The 15,468-nt window shown below is 37.0% G+C and overlaps 1 protein-coding gene across 1 annotated transcript in view; it reads right to left on the bottom strand.

Moving 5' to 3' along the window:
• Positions 1-479: 479 nt before the first annotated feature.
• LOC124775981 (probable G-protein coupled receptor CG31760) overlaps positions 480-15,468 on the bottom strand; it is a 440,811-nt gene continuing 425,822 nt past the window's right edge. Inside the window, exons 13-14 of the mRNA XM_047250822.1 lie at positions 8,654-8,797; positions 480-877 (exon numbers count right to left, since the gene is read on the bottom strand). Coding sequence (XP_047106778.1) covers positions 647-877; positions 8,654-8,797 — 375 coding nt within the window. The 3' untranslated portion in view covers positions 480-646. The remainder of the gene's footprint in view (positions 878-8,653; positions 8,798-15,468) is intronic.

Raw genomic sequence — 15,468 nt, 5'->3', positions numbered from 1 at the left:
AAGCTACAAATTTAACATTAAACAAATTAAAATGTAATGCGGTGCACCCAAAGAAAAATGAAACACTCAAGGATTCATCAAAAACAAGTACTGTGGTGTCTTTTGAACAAAAAAGTGTTTGATGTTTATTGCAAAGAAGATTATGTAATGTTTCATCTCAGTGGTGTAAAATCACCATCAGGAAAAATATGTTATACATCACAGACAGAATGAAAAAAAAGGGAATGTCAATTTCATGTTTTCTGATGTGATAGATGTACATATGGTCTGAGCACTATTTATTGCAGTAAGAAGTGACAGTTAAAGGTGTAGAAGATTTGTAGTTCTAAGGTACAATCACTTGACATTACAGCTTTCACTTTGCATCAGCATACATAAATGAACAAAATAAATAAACAGAAAGCTTGAGGTATAGTTTTGCACACTGGGAGAGTAAAAGAAAAAGTCATACTTTTTTGCAAAATTAAAAAACTGTCAGCATGCTATACTTCACAGCAGGGGATGCAGCAGAATGAAGGTCAGAAAACATTCCACAGCCACATTTGCAAACAAGGGATTTCCACAGCAAAGATGAAATGGGTAGCAAGAGAATATGTCCATAAATGGTTTCCTGTCACAACCACACTTCTTCACTATTGACTACTAGTCAGACACGTTCACTAGCACCATCAGTAGCTGAGACAATGCAGCTTTCCTCAGCTCCAGAGCTCTTGCCCACAACAAATCCAGATGTTTTTCCCAATGGACTCTGCAAAGTCACTGCTGTATTGGCAGCATTGAAGTAGCCACCAGGTTTAGGCTTTAAGTGCCTGTTGTTCATCTCCATATGAACGATCTTCATAAATTCAATCTGAGCAGCCAGCTTCTGAATCTCTTCCTGCGGAATGCGATTAACAACTAAAAATCTGTCACAGTGTGCAAAAGAACAAAAACAGTAAATTTTTACTGGGATTTTTATACTGCCTGATCCCCCCCAAAACTGATCAATTAACTCAATTATGTATTAATGCATTTTCCATTGTAGTAATAATCCTGATAACACAGTGTGCAAAAGAACAAAAACAGTAAATTTTTACTGGCATTTTTATACTGCCTGATCCCCAAAACTGATCAATTAACTCAATTATGTATGAATGCATTTTCCTTTGTAGTAATAATCCTGATAACAACATTAGTACTCCAAAAGTGAGAACACAACAACAGCTTGTTTATGTGATGATTTGATGGTAAATGAGTAAAGAGAAGCAACAAGTCCAGTTATGAAGAAGCATCCTGTCACTTTTACAGCTTCAAAATACTGTTGTCTTATTCAAGAGCAGGAGAAATATTTCACCACAGTCTCATTGTAGTACATATTGAGATAAATGGGGTAAACTTGCCAAAGAAAGCTTCAGTATATGCCTGCCAATAACATACTTTTATATATCAAAGTATAGAAATTTCATCAGCAATATATATGTTGTATCAATCATATGTATAGTACATGAGTGTTCCTCTCATCAAACTTGAAACACAAGGATGTTAGATGTTAGAACTTGCAAACTTACATGCATCTGAACAAGACAGCACATAAACTGGGGATGTTACAAGATTTCTAAGATAATCACAGCCCCACAAACACACTATAACTTACAGTTTTGTATAGTACCAAAGAATGATACTTGGAAACTGTAAAGCTATAAGAACATTAAATGTATCTGTAGTATTGTTCTGGATGAGAACTAAGTGTTTAATGCACAGATAAACTACCAAAGGTTGCAATTTTTTTTTTTTATTTATCTCACTACTTTCACCTCATCAGATGTGGGCATCCTTAGATATCCATTGCCCTGGTGCCAACATATCAGAGACTTAAAACACAGTTTAGCAACATCTTGGTGATGGTGCCAAGTGGTGCTTTAAAACATGTAATGCATTGGCACTAGGGTAATAAATATTTGAGGATGTTCACATCTGATAAGTGAAACTAGTAAAATCAGTCAAACAGTGTGTGACCTGCAGTGATTTACCTGTACATTAATTACTATGATCACTTTGACCCCTGCAGGCAATGCTAGTGTTTGCAGTGCATGAAGTAACTATTTTCCCGTGATTCAGTTAATGTCCACTATACAAAAGATTCCCATTCCTTCATCCCAGATACATAAAATTCTATGTTTCTAAGAAAACCAATTCTATAAATAACAATCAAAATACTTCCAACAGTAAGCAGAACCAAAAAAAAAAAAATATATAGTTGGCATATACCTATAAAGTGGAATAGGTGAAAGTAGCAAATAAGAAACCATTATCTTTGAATTGCAATATAGCATTGCTAATTCCATTTAACTGCATAATTTCAACTCCTCATTACACACAGAAGCCTGATTAACATGTTGATCACCATGGACCAACCTGCAGACTCAGCAGGGGTTCACACCTGATACCATATGCCCATCAGTGGCCACATACTCAACTCTGTTTAGTACAGTATACTTTTGAGAGGTGTGCAAATTCCAAAAGAACAATGTGCAAATATTGAACAAGACATTGTATCCGATTTTTTGTACACCAGTATCAACTCATTCAAGATATAATAATTAATGCACAGTACCGCACTATAGACTGTATTAAACAGATTCGAGCACACGGACACTGGCAGACACATGGAATCACGCATGAGACTGTGGCATGTCAGCCAGCAGCCTCATAGCAGCCGGCATGTTAAATAGATAATCAAATGGGGAAAACCTGTAACTTTCTGATAATAAATACATGCGTTGCATTTTTTCAAGAGGTAAAGCATGTCATACAGGTCCAAGCAAGAGACATCAAGCAACTACCAATACTCAAAAGCAATTTTCACATGGCCACCATTCATGGACGTAAGCTCTGCAGCTACAGTTAAGGCAAGATTTTTAATCTCTCACTTGAAAAATTGTGCGCTGCTAAAAGCAAGCATGGTTTAAATACGAAGTGCAATTCATGTACTACTATGTTACTTGTACGGCATTTCTGTTCAGTTAAACATCAAGCTAGTTATTGGTAACAATTAAATGAAAACAGAAATAAAAAATCAGAAATCTTCAAATTGCTGTTCATTTTGACTGCATCCCAATCCTCCCAAAAATGTTTCCCTGTTGTTATCTCTTCATATCATTTGTTGAGTTCTTTTTGTTAAATAGTATTGGCAGTGACTTATTTTTCCCTGTAGCATGTATCCCACTTTCATTCATCATGTTAGTGCCTCATTAAAATGCTTGTGTTTCTGAAACCTCAAGACTTTATGAACTAGTTTTATTGCTGCATCCTATGCTGCCAGAGATAACTTCAAAATGTAACATTTCCCAAAAGCATACTGCACATGTAATAAAGATAAAGGTGATCTGCAAGCTTAGTTACTTAACGAAACTGAAATGTGTTCAGACTATGTGTAAAATTTAGTGGACAACCATGCTGCACATTGTCATCCATCTTAAGGTGTACTTCACTTGTAAATTACTTCTGTCACATAGTTTATTTAAATAAAGAACAGAATATTTCATAATTATGTAAGATCTGCTTGTGTCTGTATATGTGTGGATGGATATGTGTGTGTGTGTGTGAGTGTATACCCGTCCTTTTTTCCTTTTTTCCCCCCTAAGGTAAGTCTTTCCGCTCCCGGGATTGGAATGACTCCTTACCCTCTCCCTTAAAACTCACATCCTTTCGTCTTTCCCTCTCCTTCCCTCTTTCCTGATGAGGCAATAGTTTGTTGCGAAAGCTTGAATTTTGTGTGTATGTTTGTGTTTGTTTGTGTGTCTGTCGACCTGCCAGCACTTTCATTTGGTAAGTCACATCATCTTTGTTTTTTTATATGTATATAAGATGATGTGACTTACCGAACGAAAGCGCTGGCAGGTCGATAGACACACAAACAAACACAAACACACACACAAAATTCAAGCTTTCGCAACAAACTGTTACCTCATCAGGAAAGAGGGGAAGGAGAGGGAAAGACGAAAGGATGTAGGTTTTAAGGGAGAGGGTAAGGAGTCATTCCAATCCCGGGGGCAGAAAGACTTACCTTGGGGGAAAAAAGGACAGGTACACACTCGCACACACACATACCCATCCACACATATACAGACACAAGCAGACTTATTTAAAGGCCTTTAAATATGTCTGCTTGTGTCTGTATATGTGTGGATGGATATGTGTGTGTGTGCGAGTGTGTACCTGTCCTTTTTTCCCCCAAGGTAAGTCTTTCCGCTCCCGGGATTGGAATTACTCCTTACCCTCTCCCTTAAAATCTACATCCTTTCGTGTTTCCCTCTCCTTCCCCTGTTTCATGATGAGGCAACAGTTTGTTGCGTAAGCTTGAATTTTGTTTGTGTGTTTGTGTTTGTTTGTGTGTCTATCGACCTGCCAGCGCTTTCGTTCGGTAAGTCACATCATCTTTGTTTTAGATATATATATCAAAATCTCTTATTTTGTCCCTTGCAGTTAAACGCATGGCTCTAGTGACAGATGAGAGGAATGAATAGTTTTTAAAATCATAATGGAAATGACTGGATCATGAATTGTGATCACCAAAAATTTGTACAAGACACAAAATCTGCCCTCATATTTTTTATATTTGCAAAAAGTAGATTAAAATTAAAGAAAAAATCTTTTGGGTAATTAATTCACATCATGTTCCTCTTCAATAGATTTGTTTGGAAAAGCACAGGGAAACATCCTTTCATAAGTGGACATGGCACTGGTTTTCAGCTGTTCAGGGAACAACAGAAGACACCTGGGGAAGATTCCAGCAGAGGCTCTGAAACATTAAGTTTTGGTGAAGAACTCTGAAAAGGAATATGGTGGCCAATCAACCAGAAGATTTTACCATGAATGACAACAGGCATGAAAGCTAGCAGATTTACATACATTACAGCTGATCTGATAACTACCAGAGTCTAGCCTGATGATTAAAAAAAAAGAGGAGCAAATGTTACTCTCATGCTGAAGAGTATACTGAAGTTGCGTAAACAGTGAAATTCTGAAAGTAAATATTTCACACATAACAGTTTTGTGAAATACAACACATAACATAGGGTTGCAAATATATTAAAATCCAAGTTGTGCAAGTACTAATCGAAAGACATATGCAGACAACTGGCACAGTACTAGCAGAAATTATGAGTATCCAGTCACACATTATGAATATGATGAATTTTAGCAATAACAGATGGACATGTAAATCAATAAAACATCATCCTCTGAGATATGCAGAAGTTTTGCATCAAACAGGACTATAAATGTGACTCATAAAAGATAATATGTAGTACACAATGACTGTCATGAATATACTTGAAAGATCATTTATTACCCTTCTCTGGTCTCCCTACAAATGTCAAGGGAGACTACTATCAACAGAATACCAGTTCACATCAGAAGAATGAAGCATTGTTAAGAATAAAAGCCAGAAAACATAATTTAAAAAAAGCCACAAGAAAGGCAGATGCTTAAATATACACAATAAGTTGTTATGCCACCAAATATTTCCATATCTGTTCCTTAAAATTCTATTTAGAATGATATATTCAAATAAAAGTGTGAGCTACACTGTCAGACGACTTACACACATCATGTAAATTTTTACATCTATGTTTTTATTTGTTGCCTGCTGTCCTGGACAATGTAGTTACCTAGATTATGATGGCATTCCTATGTTGTCTACCAGAATAATTCTCTTAAGAACTAATTAATTTGTATTTCTCGGACTACTCTATTGATATTTATTGTGAATAAGGCTGCTATGGCATATTCAGTATGAGATTTATGATGATACTAAGATACATGACCAAATAAGAAATGTTTGTTTAGTCATGGTTGCAAATCCCTGAAATGCATGATGAAACAAAGATATCTGAATGACAAAAACATAGGAATCTGGCTAGTGAGAAATGAAAGTCAAGTGAGAAATTTGTCATTACTAGATGTTTAAGAACAGGAAAGTGGAGGCAGATTATATCTTAGAAGCTGAAATATTCAAGAATTTAGAATAGCAATATTGCCATTTAATATAAACAATATTTTGAGGCAGCACCTTATCTTTAGAATTATTAGAGGTGAGTCAATTGAAATGCAACCTCACTAAAGAAACAGTGACATGAGGAGGACAGGAGGGGATTTAATGTCATCCAGAGCTCCTGCCAGAGAAAGGCATCACAGATTCTACCCTGCATGGCATGGGATGCACAGCTGCAAGTCATGGTTCCCAACATACAGGCTTAGGAAATCTGCTAGTGTTCAGCCATGGTACCAACGCTGGTTGTCAGGATTTGGTGAAATGAAATCTCATGGCTCTGGTGATTACAGTAATTTGCTATATGTATTTGTGTGTTTCTTTAATGATGGAGGTTTAGGCAGTGAGAGGTTCTTGGTCTCTGCATAGTCTATTTTGTGTCCCTCATCTAGACAGTGGTCCACAGCAGTGGATATTTCTTGCTGATGTATTTTGCTGTGATGTCTATGTTATTGCATCAGTCTAACATTGTGGCACGTCTGCCCATGTATGACTGAGGCCAGCATCTTTTGTGCTCACATAGGGTGGAAGCAGTTTTTGAAACACCTGTCGATATTGAATGACACACCAACTGAAGACTGTTTTTCTGCTATATGTTGACAGTGTGTCATTCAAGACAGAAATTAAGTCACAAATTCTCTCATTAGTCTCAACCTCCAAGGACTTTACCATTAAAGGAACACTCGATACAGGTATAACAAACAACTTAATCAGCAGAGATACATGATTTCCACCCACCAACACATTGTAAACAGCAGTGGTTGTGCTAAGAGAGAGAAGAATCTGGCAAAACCATACATTTGAAGCCAGAATGCTAGTGAACAGCATATTCTTTCATCCATGACTTATGGCCAGGATTTACGTACCATACAGTGCATAGTCTGTAGCTCATTTTCCATTTGAGGTCTTTGGGAATCTAGATCCCTTTTGATCATTTTAAATTCACTCCCTTCTTCTGCTACATGCACTTTTCTACTGAGCTAACATATAAACTGGTTTGCCATTATAAATAGCCACAGTTGCTCCTGAAGATGATTAGTGGACAGTTGTTTGAAGGATTTGCAGTTTCCACAATTTCATGTACTACATTTGAGAAATTTTAAAGCTGTTACTACATTGGGAAAACAACATTTGAGAAACTTTCAAGCAGCTACTACATTGGGAAAACCTCAAACAGCACACCTCGTCTATTTTCATATTTCATTTTGAAGCACATTATTTCGACAGTTGTGTTTTGCAGTCTTTATTTTTGGCAGTTAGTGTACTTTATAAATTCAAACACTTTCTTCATTTTCTATTTTAGGTCCCTCTATGTATCACATCAGAAAGAAATCTTAGCCTTTTTTTTGTCTTCTCAAAAGATCAGTGCAGTATTGTAATAACAGTATTTCCTAAAGACCCTGAGACCAGTTCATAATAATGTATCTAATAATAAGCTACAATCTAGACATGTAGTTCTCTTTTTTAATCAGTGTCTTTGAACAGAAAAATCATGTACTCATTTTACATGCTGCTAGCTATGGCCACTCATTCCACAAATGGAAAATCTTCTGCATTTCAGTTTTAATCCTGCAGTTGGTATAGATAAATTGAGTAATACAGTGATAATCAGTCTCATTTTAAGATCTACAGTTCAGCAAGCAAGGGAGATCTCATGAATTGTTTAATTAATGATAACTGAATAACTTCAAGTAATAGTCTACAGATGACTAAAGATAATTTAAAATATTTTTTCTTTGCTTTGGCTATGAAATTAATATTAATAAGCTAATAGGTGACAAGTTCTGGCATTCAATATATGCAAAAAGAGTGTGTGTGTGTGTGTGTGTGTGTGTGTGTATGCGCATCACGCAGCTCTTCATGTATGTATGCGAGACAAATAATATGTCTAAACATTTATGCAGAGTTACTGCAAGTCTATTATAAAGGATGCTTTGTAATCTGGATTTGTGCAAGTAACAATTTGTCATTCACCATGTCAGTGAAATCAGTTCAACAGATACTGCATGAAGTTAATGAATTTCTAATTTATTGCTAAACAAAAGAATGAATATTGTTCTTAAAACATCATCAGAAACTTTATGATTATGTGCATTCAAATTTATAATGCATGTTTTTATGGTAAGAATGAGAAAATATTTTACCTCATGGTGATGAAATATTGTCATTGTTTTATTTTAAGTATGACGAATGTTTTTGCACAATCATATCATCTCTAACAATACTCTGATTTACACATATTTACCCACAACTCAAAATGTAAGGGAGCTATGCAACAAGGTATTAAAATAACAGTCATATTGTAAAATAAAATTTTCTTTTTCAGCAATAATAAAATGCTTTGCCTTTCTTATGTTTCACATCACCCTCCTCATTTTTCTATCTTTTGATTAACTGATAGTTTTCAGCAGGGAGCTGCAAACACAAATGTTTTATTTTACCAATAAATACTGAAAAGAGCTTTGAGTCAAGAGTAAGCATCATTATTAATTTCTGTTATGTGTTGTAGGTAAGAAGTGCAGTAGATACAGTGAAGTTGTGAACACGCCTTTGTGACATGTCACTAACATTACTGTGCACATGCACTGGCACTCTGTGTAATTTTGTCCTTGCTAAAGCTACCTTCAGTTCCTCATTTTCTTGGTACAGATCTGGAGTCTCTTCCGGCATCAATCCAATACCATTAAGAGAGAAAGATGCTGTTACTCCCCGTGCACGTGCACGGTTGTCCCATTGATCACCTTGACCACGCAGCACACGCACAATCTGTGTGGAAAAAAGCAACACATCTTAATTTTTACCGTTTTGAAAAGAAGATCACACTGAAACAAATCATAATTATGATACAACATGCATGAAACAGCTACAAAACCAGTGGCACAACTACCATTCATTCAATACACAGGAAATTGTATGGATCAAACATTTCATGACCATTTCTTTCTAAAAATGATTTAGTGAGATCATAATATCCAGTAAAGCCTTCAAAGGCAGTCCCCATAAATTATTCTTACTTTGTTTGCATTTCTTATGGAGCAATGTCTATTATGAGAGAAGGAACTTTATGATTTAATGTAAATAATTACCAGAGGAGTAGTAATTGGACTGGCCGAGGAAGGTGAAAGAAATAGGCTATGTCTTTCCACTTGACATCCTATGTTACAAATTAAATTTTCAGTCTTAAATATATAATTAGGCTTTGTTGTAAGCATACTATTTGCCTTAAATACATCTCAGTAACTGACGTGAAAGAGTAATGTTAGCTAGTTATGAATATATGTCACTGAGTAATTGGTGATTTGATAAGTCCAGATTTTAAATTCACATCCTATTACTAAATTTGGTACTGTGTGATTCTGAGTTGCTGTTTGTCTGCCTCATGACGTTTTAGAAGCCCCTGACCAAGCACAGCCTCAGATGAACCAAAATACCTGTGCAGTGTCTGTGACATGTAATGTACTGTACCTCATGATATAACATTCTGCATTTAGTGAATGCACAGCAGAACAGTATGAATAATGTGTTAAAAATCCCTTTGAAAATGACCTCACATAATTTACTGAATGTTAGGTGTTTTCCTGCTCTTAAAGTTCTTGTCCTGGAAAAATTCTGTGCGAAATGATTCAGGAAGGAGCATTATGAAGAGAAATAGGGAAAAAACTGAAGAGGATAAGAAGAGCAGAAAAAAGATAACCCTGTGCCACCACACAGATGGAAAATATTTTTAGGAGATGAAGAAAGTTGTAGGAGGATGAAAATCAATAATGCATAGCTTTCTACAGTAAAGGTCCCAGGTGAGAATTTCAGCCTGCATCACAATAGCTATTGTCAACTTGTTTTCAGGTTAAAACATATTCAGATATGTGTTTTATCTGCCAATGATAGTCAAATGAGAATAAAATGTGATGAGCAGATGGATTTAGTAAATATTCCTACAGTACTTTAAATATTGTTCCCACTTAAAATAAGCACAGGAAATTTAAACAGAAGTAAGGACAATGAATGGAAAACACACGAGATTAAAACCCATCCTATAAGAAATAGAGAGCATTGTCTAAGTCAGAGAAGAAGCTGTAAAGAAGAGTTAAAATTGCCTTGGCAACAGTATTTGAAAATTAACCAGTGAGTTATCAAATAAAGTGAAACATATCTATCATGCATAAAAAAAACAAAATGCTCAAAGATTAACACAAACACAACCATCAGAATCATTAAAACATGAATAAACATACGTTCCAGGACACTAACTGTGACAAAAATGATGACACATCAAAATATTTACTCACCAAATTCAGTAACTAGTTTTTGGCAATAGCACTGAGTATAAGATTAACCAATAAACAACCGAATATATATGCGTCATCTCTGGCTAGCAGTATTTACCGCCATCATAATTTAAAACGATCAACCCCTCTGGTGATTTCAAAAAATTATAATTGTGTTCCTAATATTAATCATTCTTCATGTTATGATAGCGTACCAGCAGATATTGAAATATGATGTTCACCATCCCCCCCACCCTGCATGACTTATCTTTCTAATCAACAATAAAGTAAGGCATAGTTCTGAAAGGCTTAAACGTAACGCAGTAAAAAGACTGCATTTTCCTGTATCTCCACAAATTGTTATGCCCAAGTTTTTGAATAAATTCACTGAATCCAGTTGAGGCTCACTGTATTGTAGTCATAGGATACAACTCTTTTTAGTTTTATTAAATACACAATTTTACATTTCTGTACATTTCGAGGATAAGGTCAGAGTTTAATTGCATCACTTAGAGGAGCTGAAAGTGCTTTTCCCAGATTCCTCATGGCAGATGGGCATCATCTTTAGTCTATGTTTGGAAACCAGGTCACTCATTACACATTTGTGGAGATTTCAAACAATACTGTACACACCTCATCGATTGTGGAATCATATCCTCTTCCATGTTCTGATGAATTAATTTTGAAACTGCCTGGGGGTCAGAATTTCTCCAATATAAATCAGTTAGAAGCTTATTTTCCACTTCCTTTGGATGAGATTTCCAAAGTCATCCTGGCATTAAATACTATTTTTGGGCTCCATCAGTATAAAAGGTTATCTTTCAACACTGCTATTTAGTCACAGTGTAAATGAACTATGTCCTGCAGCTCTGTCATGGCATTAGTAAAAATGTACCTGTACATGCACACACACACACACACACACACACACACACACACACACACACACACACACAATAGGTGGCTGCGGATCACTACAGCTAGCTTACTAGCAGTATTTCAGAAATTTCTAGAATAAACTATGGCCAACAATGCACAATGTGTCAATTATCTGGATGGTATAGTAACAACAGGAATACGTCAGATGCAGCATGCACCAAATCTCCACCAGTATTTTCAGTTCTTTTGAAAACCATATTAAAGAGTAAGTTGTCAAAATTCTCCTTCTTTCAGTCTTCTGTTAAGTATGAGGACTGTTCAAAAAATTCCGGAAAATTCGTAATTTCGTGCCAATGGTGTGTCGGAGTGTAATGCATTTGGCATCCCTGAACATGTCTGTGTTTAATGTCTAACTGCAAGAAGTTTCATTGTTGTATGTCTGTTAGGTATTATTCAGTGCTGCACTAAGTAGAATGTTGTCACACATTTTGAGAATTTTAAGATGGCATAGCTAGAGGAGCAACGCTTCTGCATTAAATTTTACATGAAACTCAAGAAAACCTTTACAGAGGCACAACAAATGATGCAGGAAACCTATGGTGATGAGTGCTTAAGTTGTACTCACTGTCACACATTAGTCACACACTTAAAACTGGCTTGATCCAAGTTAAAGACGACCCTCAATGTCTACCAACAGCTCATGTCAGGAACATCGATGAAGCTGTGCATGCCAATCAAAGACTGACTGTCTGAGATATTGCAGAAGAATGTAACATTTCAGTTGGATCATGTCATGACATCCTGACATGGCATCTTGAAACGCATCATGCTGCCACCAAGTTTGATCCACAGTTCATGAGTCAAGATCAGAAAGACATTCACCTCACAATCTGTGAGGAGCTTCTGGAGTGTGCAAATGAGAATGAAATGTTTCTTAAGAGAATTGTAACTCATGATGAGACGTGGTCTACAGTTATGATGTTCAGACTAAGGTTCAATCTTCACAATGGGTGGGGAAAGGTTCTCCAAGATCAAATGAACCTTGTCAGGTCAGATCAAATGTCAAAACCATGCTGATAGTTTCCTTCGACTTTGAAGGATTAGTTCATCATGGATTCATGGAAAAGGGACAAATTGTTAATTGATGGTACTATCAGGACGTGTTGTAATGCCTGCAAGAAAATGTGAGAAGGAAAAGGCCTGAAACGTGGCGAGACAATTCATGGCTCTCGCATCACAATAACACACCTGCACATTCAGCACACAAAACTAAATCACTGTGCTGCCTCATCGTCCATACTCTCCAGACCTGGCCCCTGTGGACTTTTTTTATTTCCTAAGTTGAAAACCCAATGGAAAAGATGAAGATTTGCAACAGACGATATGAAAGAAAACTCGCTGACAGCACTTCACATGATCTAGCAAGAGGTGTACCAATGCTGCTTCCAGAAGTGGAAGTGGCACTGGGAGCAGTGTATCAATGTTGGGGGAGAGTATTTCGAAGGAGACCATGCACAATAAGTAAAAGGTAAGTGTACACAAATTTTGTGGACAAAATTCTGAAATTATTTGATCAGAGCTCATATGTACGATATATTCTTAGGAGGAATCAGGGAATGTGCCAGCCATTTCTCATATTCCAACAATTAACAAGGTAAGGTAACCACAGGTCTTTATGGACAAGGTTACATATTATCTGAGTTATTCCTCAAACTGCAACAATAGCCCAATAGTTGAATCAGTTGCAGGGGAAAGAGGTCCCTTTCCAATGGCCCACAGGTTGTCACCAAGCATTTCTTAAGCTGAAGAAATTTCTCCAAACTGCTTCTTTCATGACCTTGTATTAGCCACATTTACCTCTAATGTTGGCCACAGACATGGTGTTGGGGCTGTTCTATCACGCAAGTACCCACATGGTTCAAAATGATCTATCACATTAGCCTCTAATATATTCACTACAGCACAATAAAATTATTACCAGATAGAGAAGCAGGTACTGGCAAGTGGTGTCCAGAAGTTCTGCATTTTCTTGTATGGTAACAAATTTCATCTGGTCACATATCATGAGCCACTGTTGCTCATATTTAGCCCCATATTAGTTATGCCTTACTGGACTTCTCAGAGGCACTTTTTATATCAAATTATCAGTATTCCATTTATTACCACACATCAACCCAGAACGCAAAGGCAAACATACTATGGTTCCCTGTGGATGTTGCTGAGGGTTGTGATAAACAAAAAACTCTTCACTTTCACACTGATTCACAACTGGAACAGCCAGTAGAAGGTTTTCCCATTGCTTCCAGGCATGTCATAGTAGTCAGCCATAAGGATCAGTCCTTGAGACCTTTGCCAGTTTGCACAACTGGCTGGCTACAGGCCCTTCCTTTGGCAGCTTGCCCTGAAATTCATTGCGTCTTTTCATGAAGCCCTGTTCTTCATTTTCTAAAAGGCATCCTACTGATGAATCAAAATGACTGTCAGTGTTGAGTGGTGATTCCAGAGGTTCAGCACTCCTGCGTAAGTCCGACTAGGACATTTCGAGAACAAATAATCATGCCTGGTGACATTTGTGTTAGCTATGTGTTTATGAGGATATTGTGTATATGGCTCAACAATGTCAAAGTTGTCAAAAGCAACAACCTGCATTATCCCAAGCCCCCCTCCAGACATGGGTCTACACCTACTCAGCCATGGGATTGTGCACCTGAAGATTTTGTGGGTTCATTCCATGGGACCATGTGGTTGATTTTAACAGACAATTATTCTCATTTCCCACATGTCATCAGAATGCAACAGACCATGATTGATAATACCACTAACATCCTCATTACTGATTCTTCTACTGAAGGAGCCCAACGAAACCCTTGTCAACAATAAAGAACTGCAGTTCGCATCCCCCTTTCAACGGTTTTCCACCCAGAAAGGAAACAAGCATATTACCACAGCTCTGTTTCAACCTGTCTCTTAAAGGTATGGCCACACATTTTGGGTGAACATTTAAAACACAGAAGTTAAAAACTGTTAACATCCAAATGTATCAATTTAGCACTGTCTTCTTTTCTATTCTCTTAATAGTGCAATAATGATCTACAATCAAAGCCCGGTGGAACTCTTCCAAGGATGCACTCATCCTTTCTTGTTAGATCTCTAGCACCCACCATTCATAGAAGTAGGAGCAGTTACAGCCTTTAAAGGCAACATCTCCATCTGGGAGGAGGAGGATATTGGTGTTTAACGTCCCGTCGACAGCGAGGTCATTAGAGACGGAGCACAAGCTCGGATTAGGGAAGGATGGGGAAGGAAGTCGGCCGTGCCCTTTCAAAGGAACCATCGCAGCATTTGCCTGGAGTGATCTAGTGAAATCACGGAAAACCTAAATCAGGATGGCCGGACGCGGGATTGAACTGATGTCCTTCCGAATGCGAGTCCAGTGTGCTAACCACTGCACCACCTCACTCGGTCTCTCCATCTGGGCACACATGTTTGGGCATATGCGTGGCTTGAAACAGGGCCCCATCACTGCCCAGCAAGGCTGCCAGCTGAACTTCTTTTCCTCATTATTTTTGACATATTTCCTATTTATCAATAAATTTTAACACTAATTCATAATTTCCAGCATTCCATAGTTTTTTGTGTGCCGAATAGTTTGCTAATGATTCATCTTCCCAGTATTTTTAATTTATTTGGATTATAGTGCAATGATAGACATGCACTTACGTATAGATATTCTGGCTTCATTACTGTATTGTAATGTATTGGTGTTGCACTTGTAGACAGGCATTTTTATTGTAAAGGTCTTTAGTTTTGGCACATGCCCTTCACATTTTATGTATCCTTTCTTCAGTAGCGGCTTTTTCCATGCTATTTCCTTGCATTTTCTGTCCAAGGTATTTAAGTTTACAATTTTCTATTTGTCCAATATCGATTTACAGAAATTTAGGTGCATTTTTAATGGTTACAAATTTTTTTTCTTTACATGTTCCGCTGGCTATTTCTTTTAAATTTTAAAAGTTTAAATTGCTGATAGGTGGCACTTTTTATGACAGGATGCAGTTTTCCTGTGAGCCAGAATGCATAATACAGTATGTCATTCAGTCTGTTCATTGCTCTGAATGGGGCACATATCACTATTCTTGACTGATACTATATTATGGCTGCACATCTGTTCCTTGCTCTATATTGGGCATATAAAACACATTTCCAAAATGAAATATTCACTCTGCAGCAGAGTGTGTGTTGACATAAAACTTTATGGCAGATTAAAACTCTGTGCCAGGCGAAGACTCAAAC

Source organism: Schistocerca piceifrons, chromosome 2 (assembly GCF_021461385.2).
Source record: "Schistocerca piceifrons isolate TAMUIC-IGC-003096 chromosome 2, iqSchPice1.1, whole genome shotgun sequence".
Taxonomy (NCBI): Eukaryota; Metazoa; Arthropoda; class Insecta; order Orthoptera; family Acrididae; genus Schistocerca; species Schistocerca piceifrons.
The sequence above is the reverse complement of the archived record's forward strand: the minus strand, read 5'-3'. Positions and strand labels throughout refer to the sequence as shown.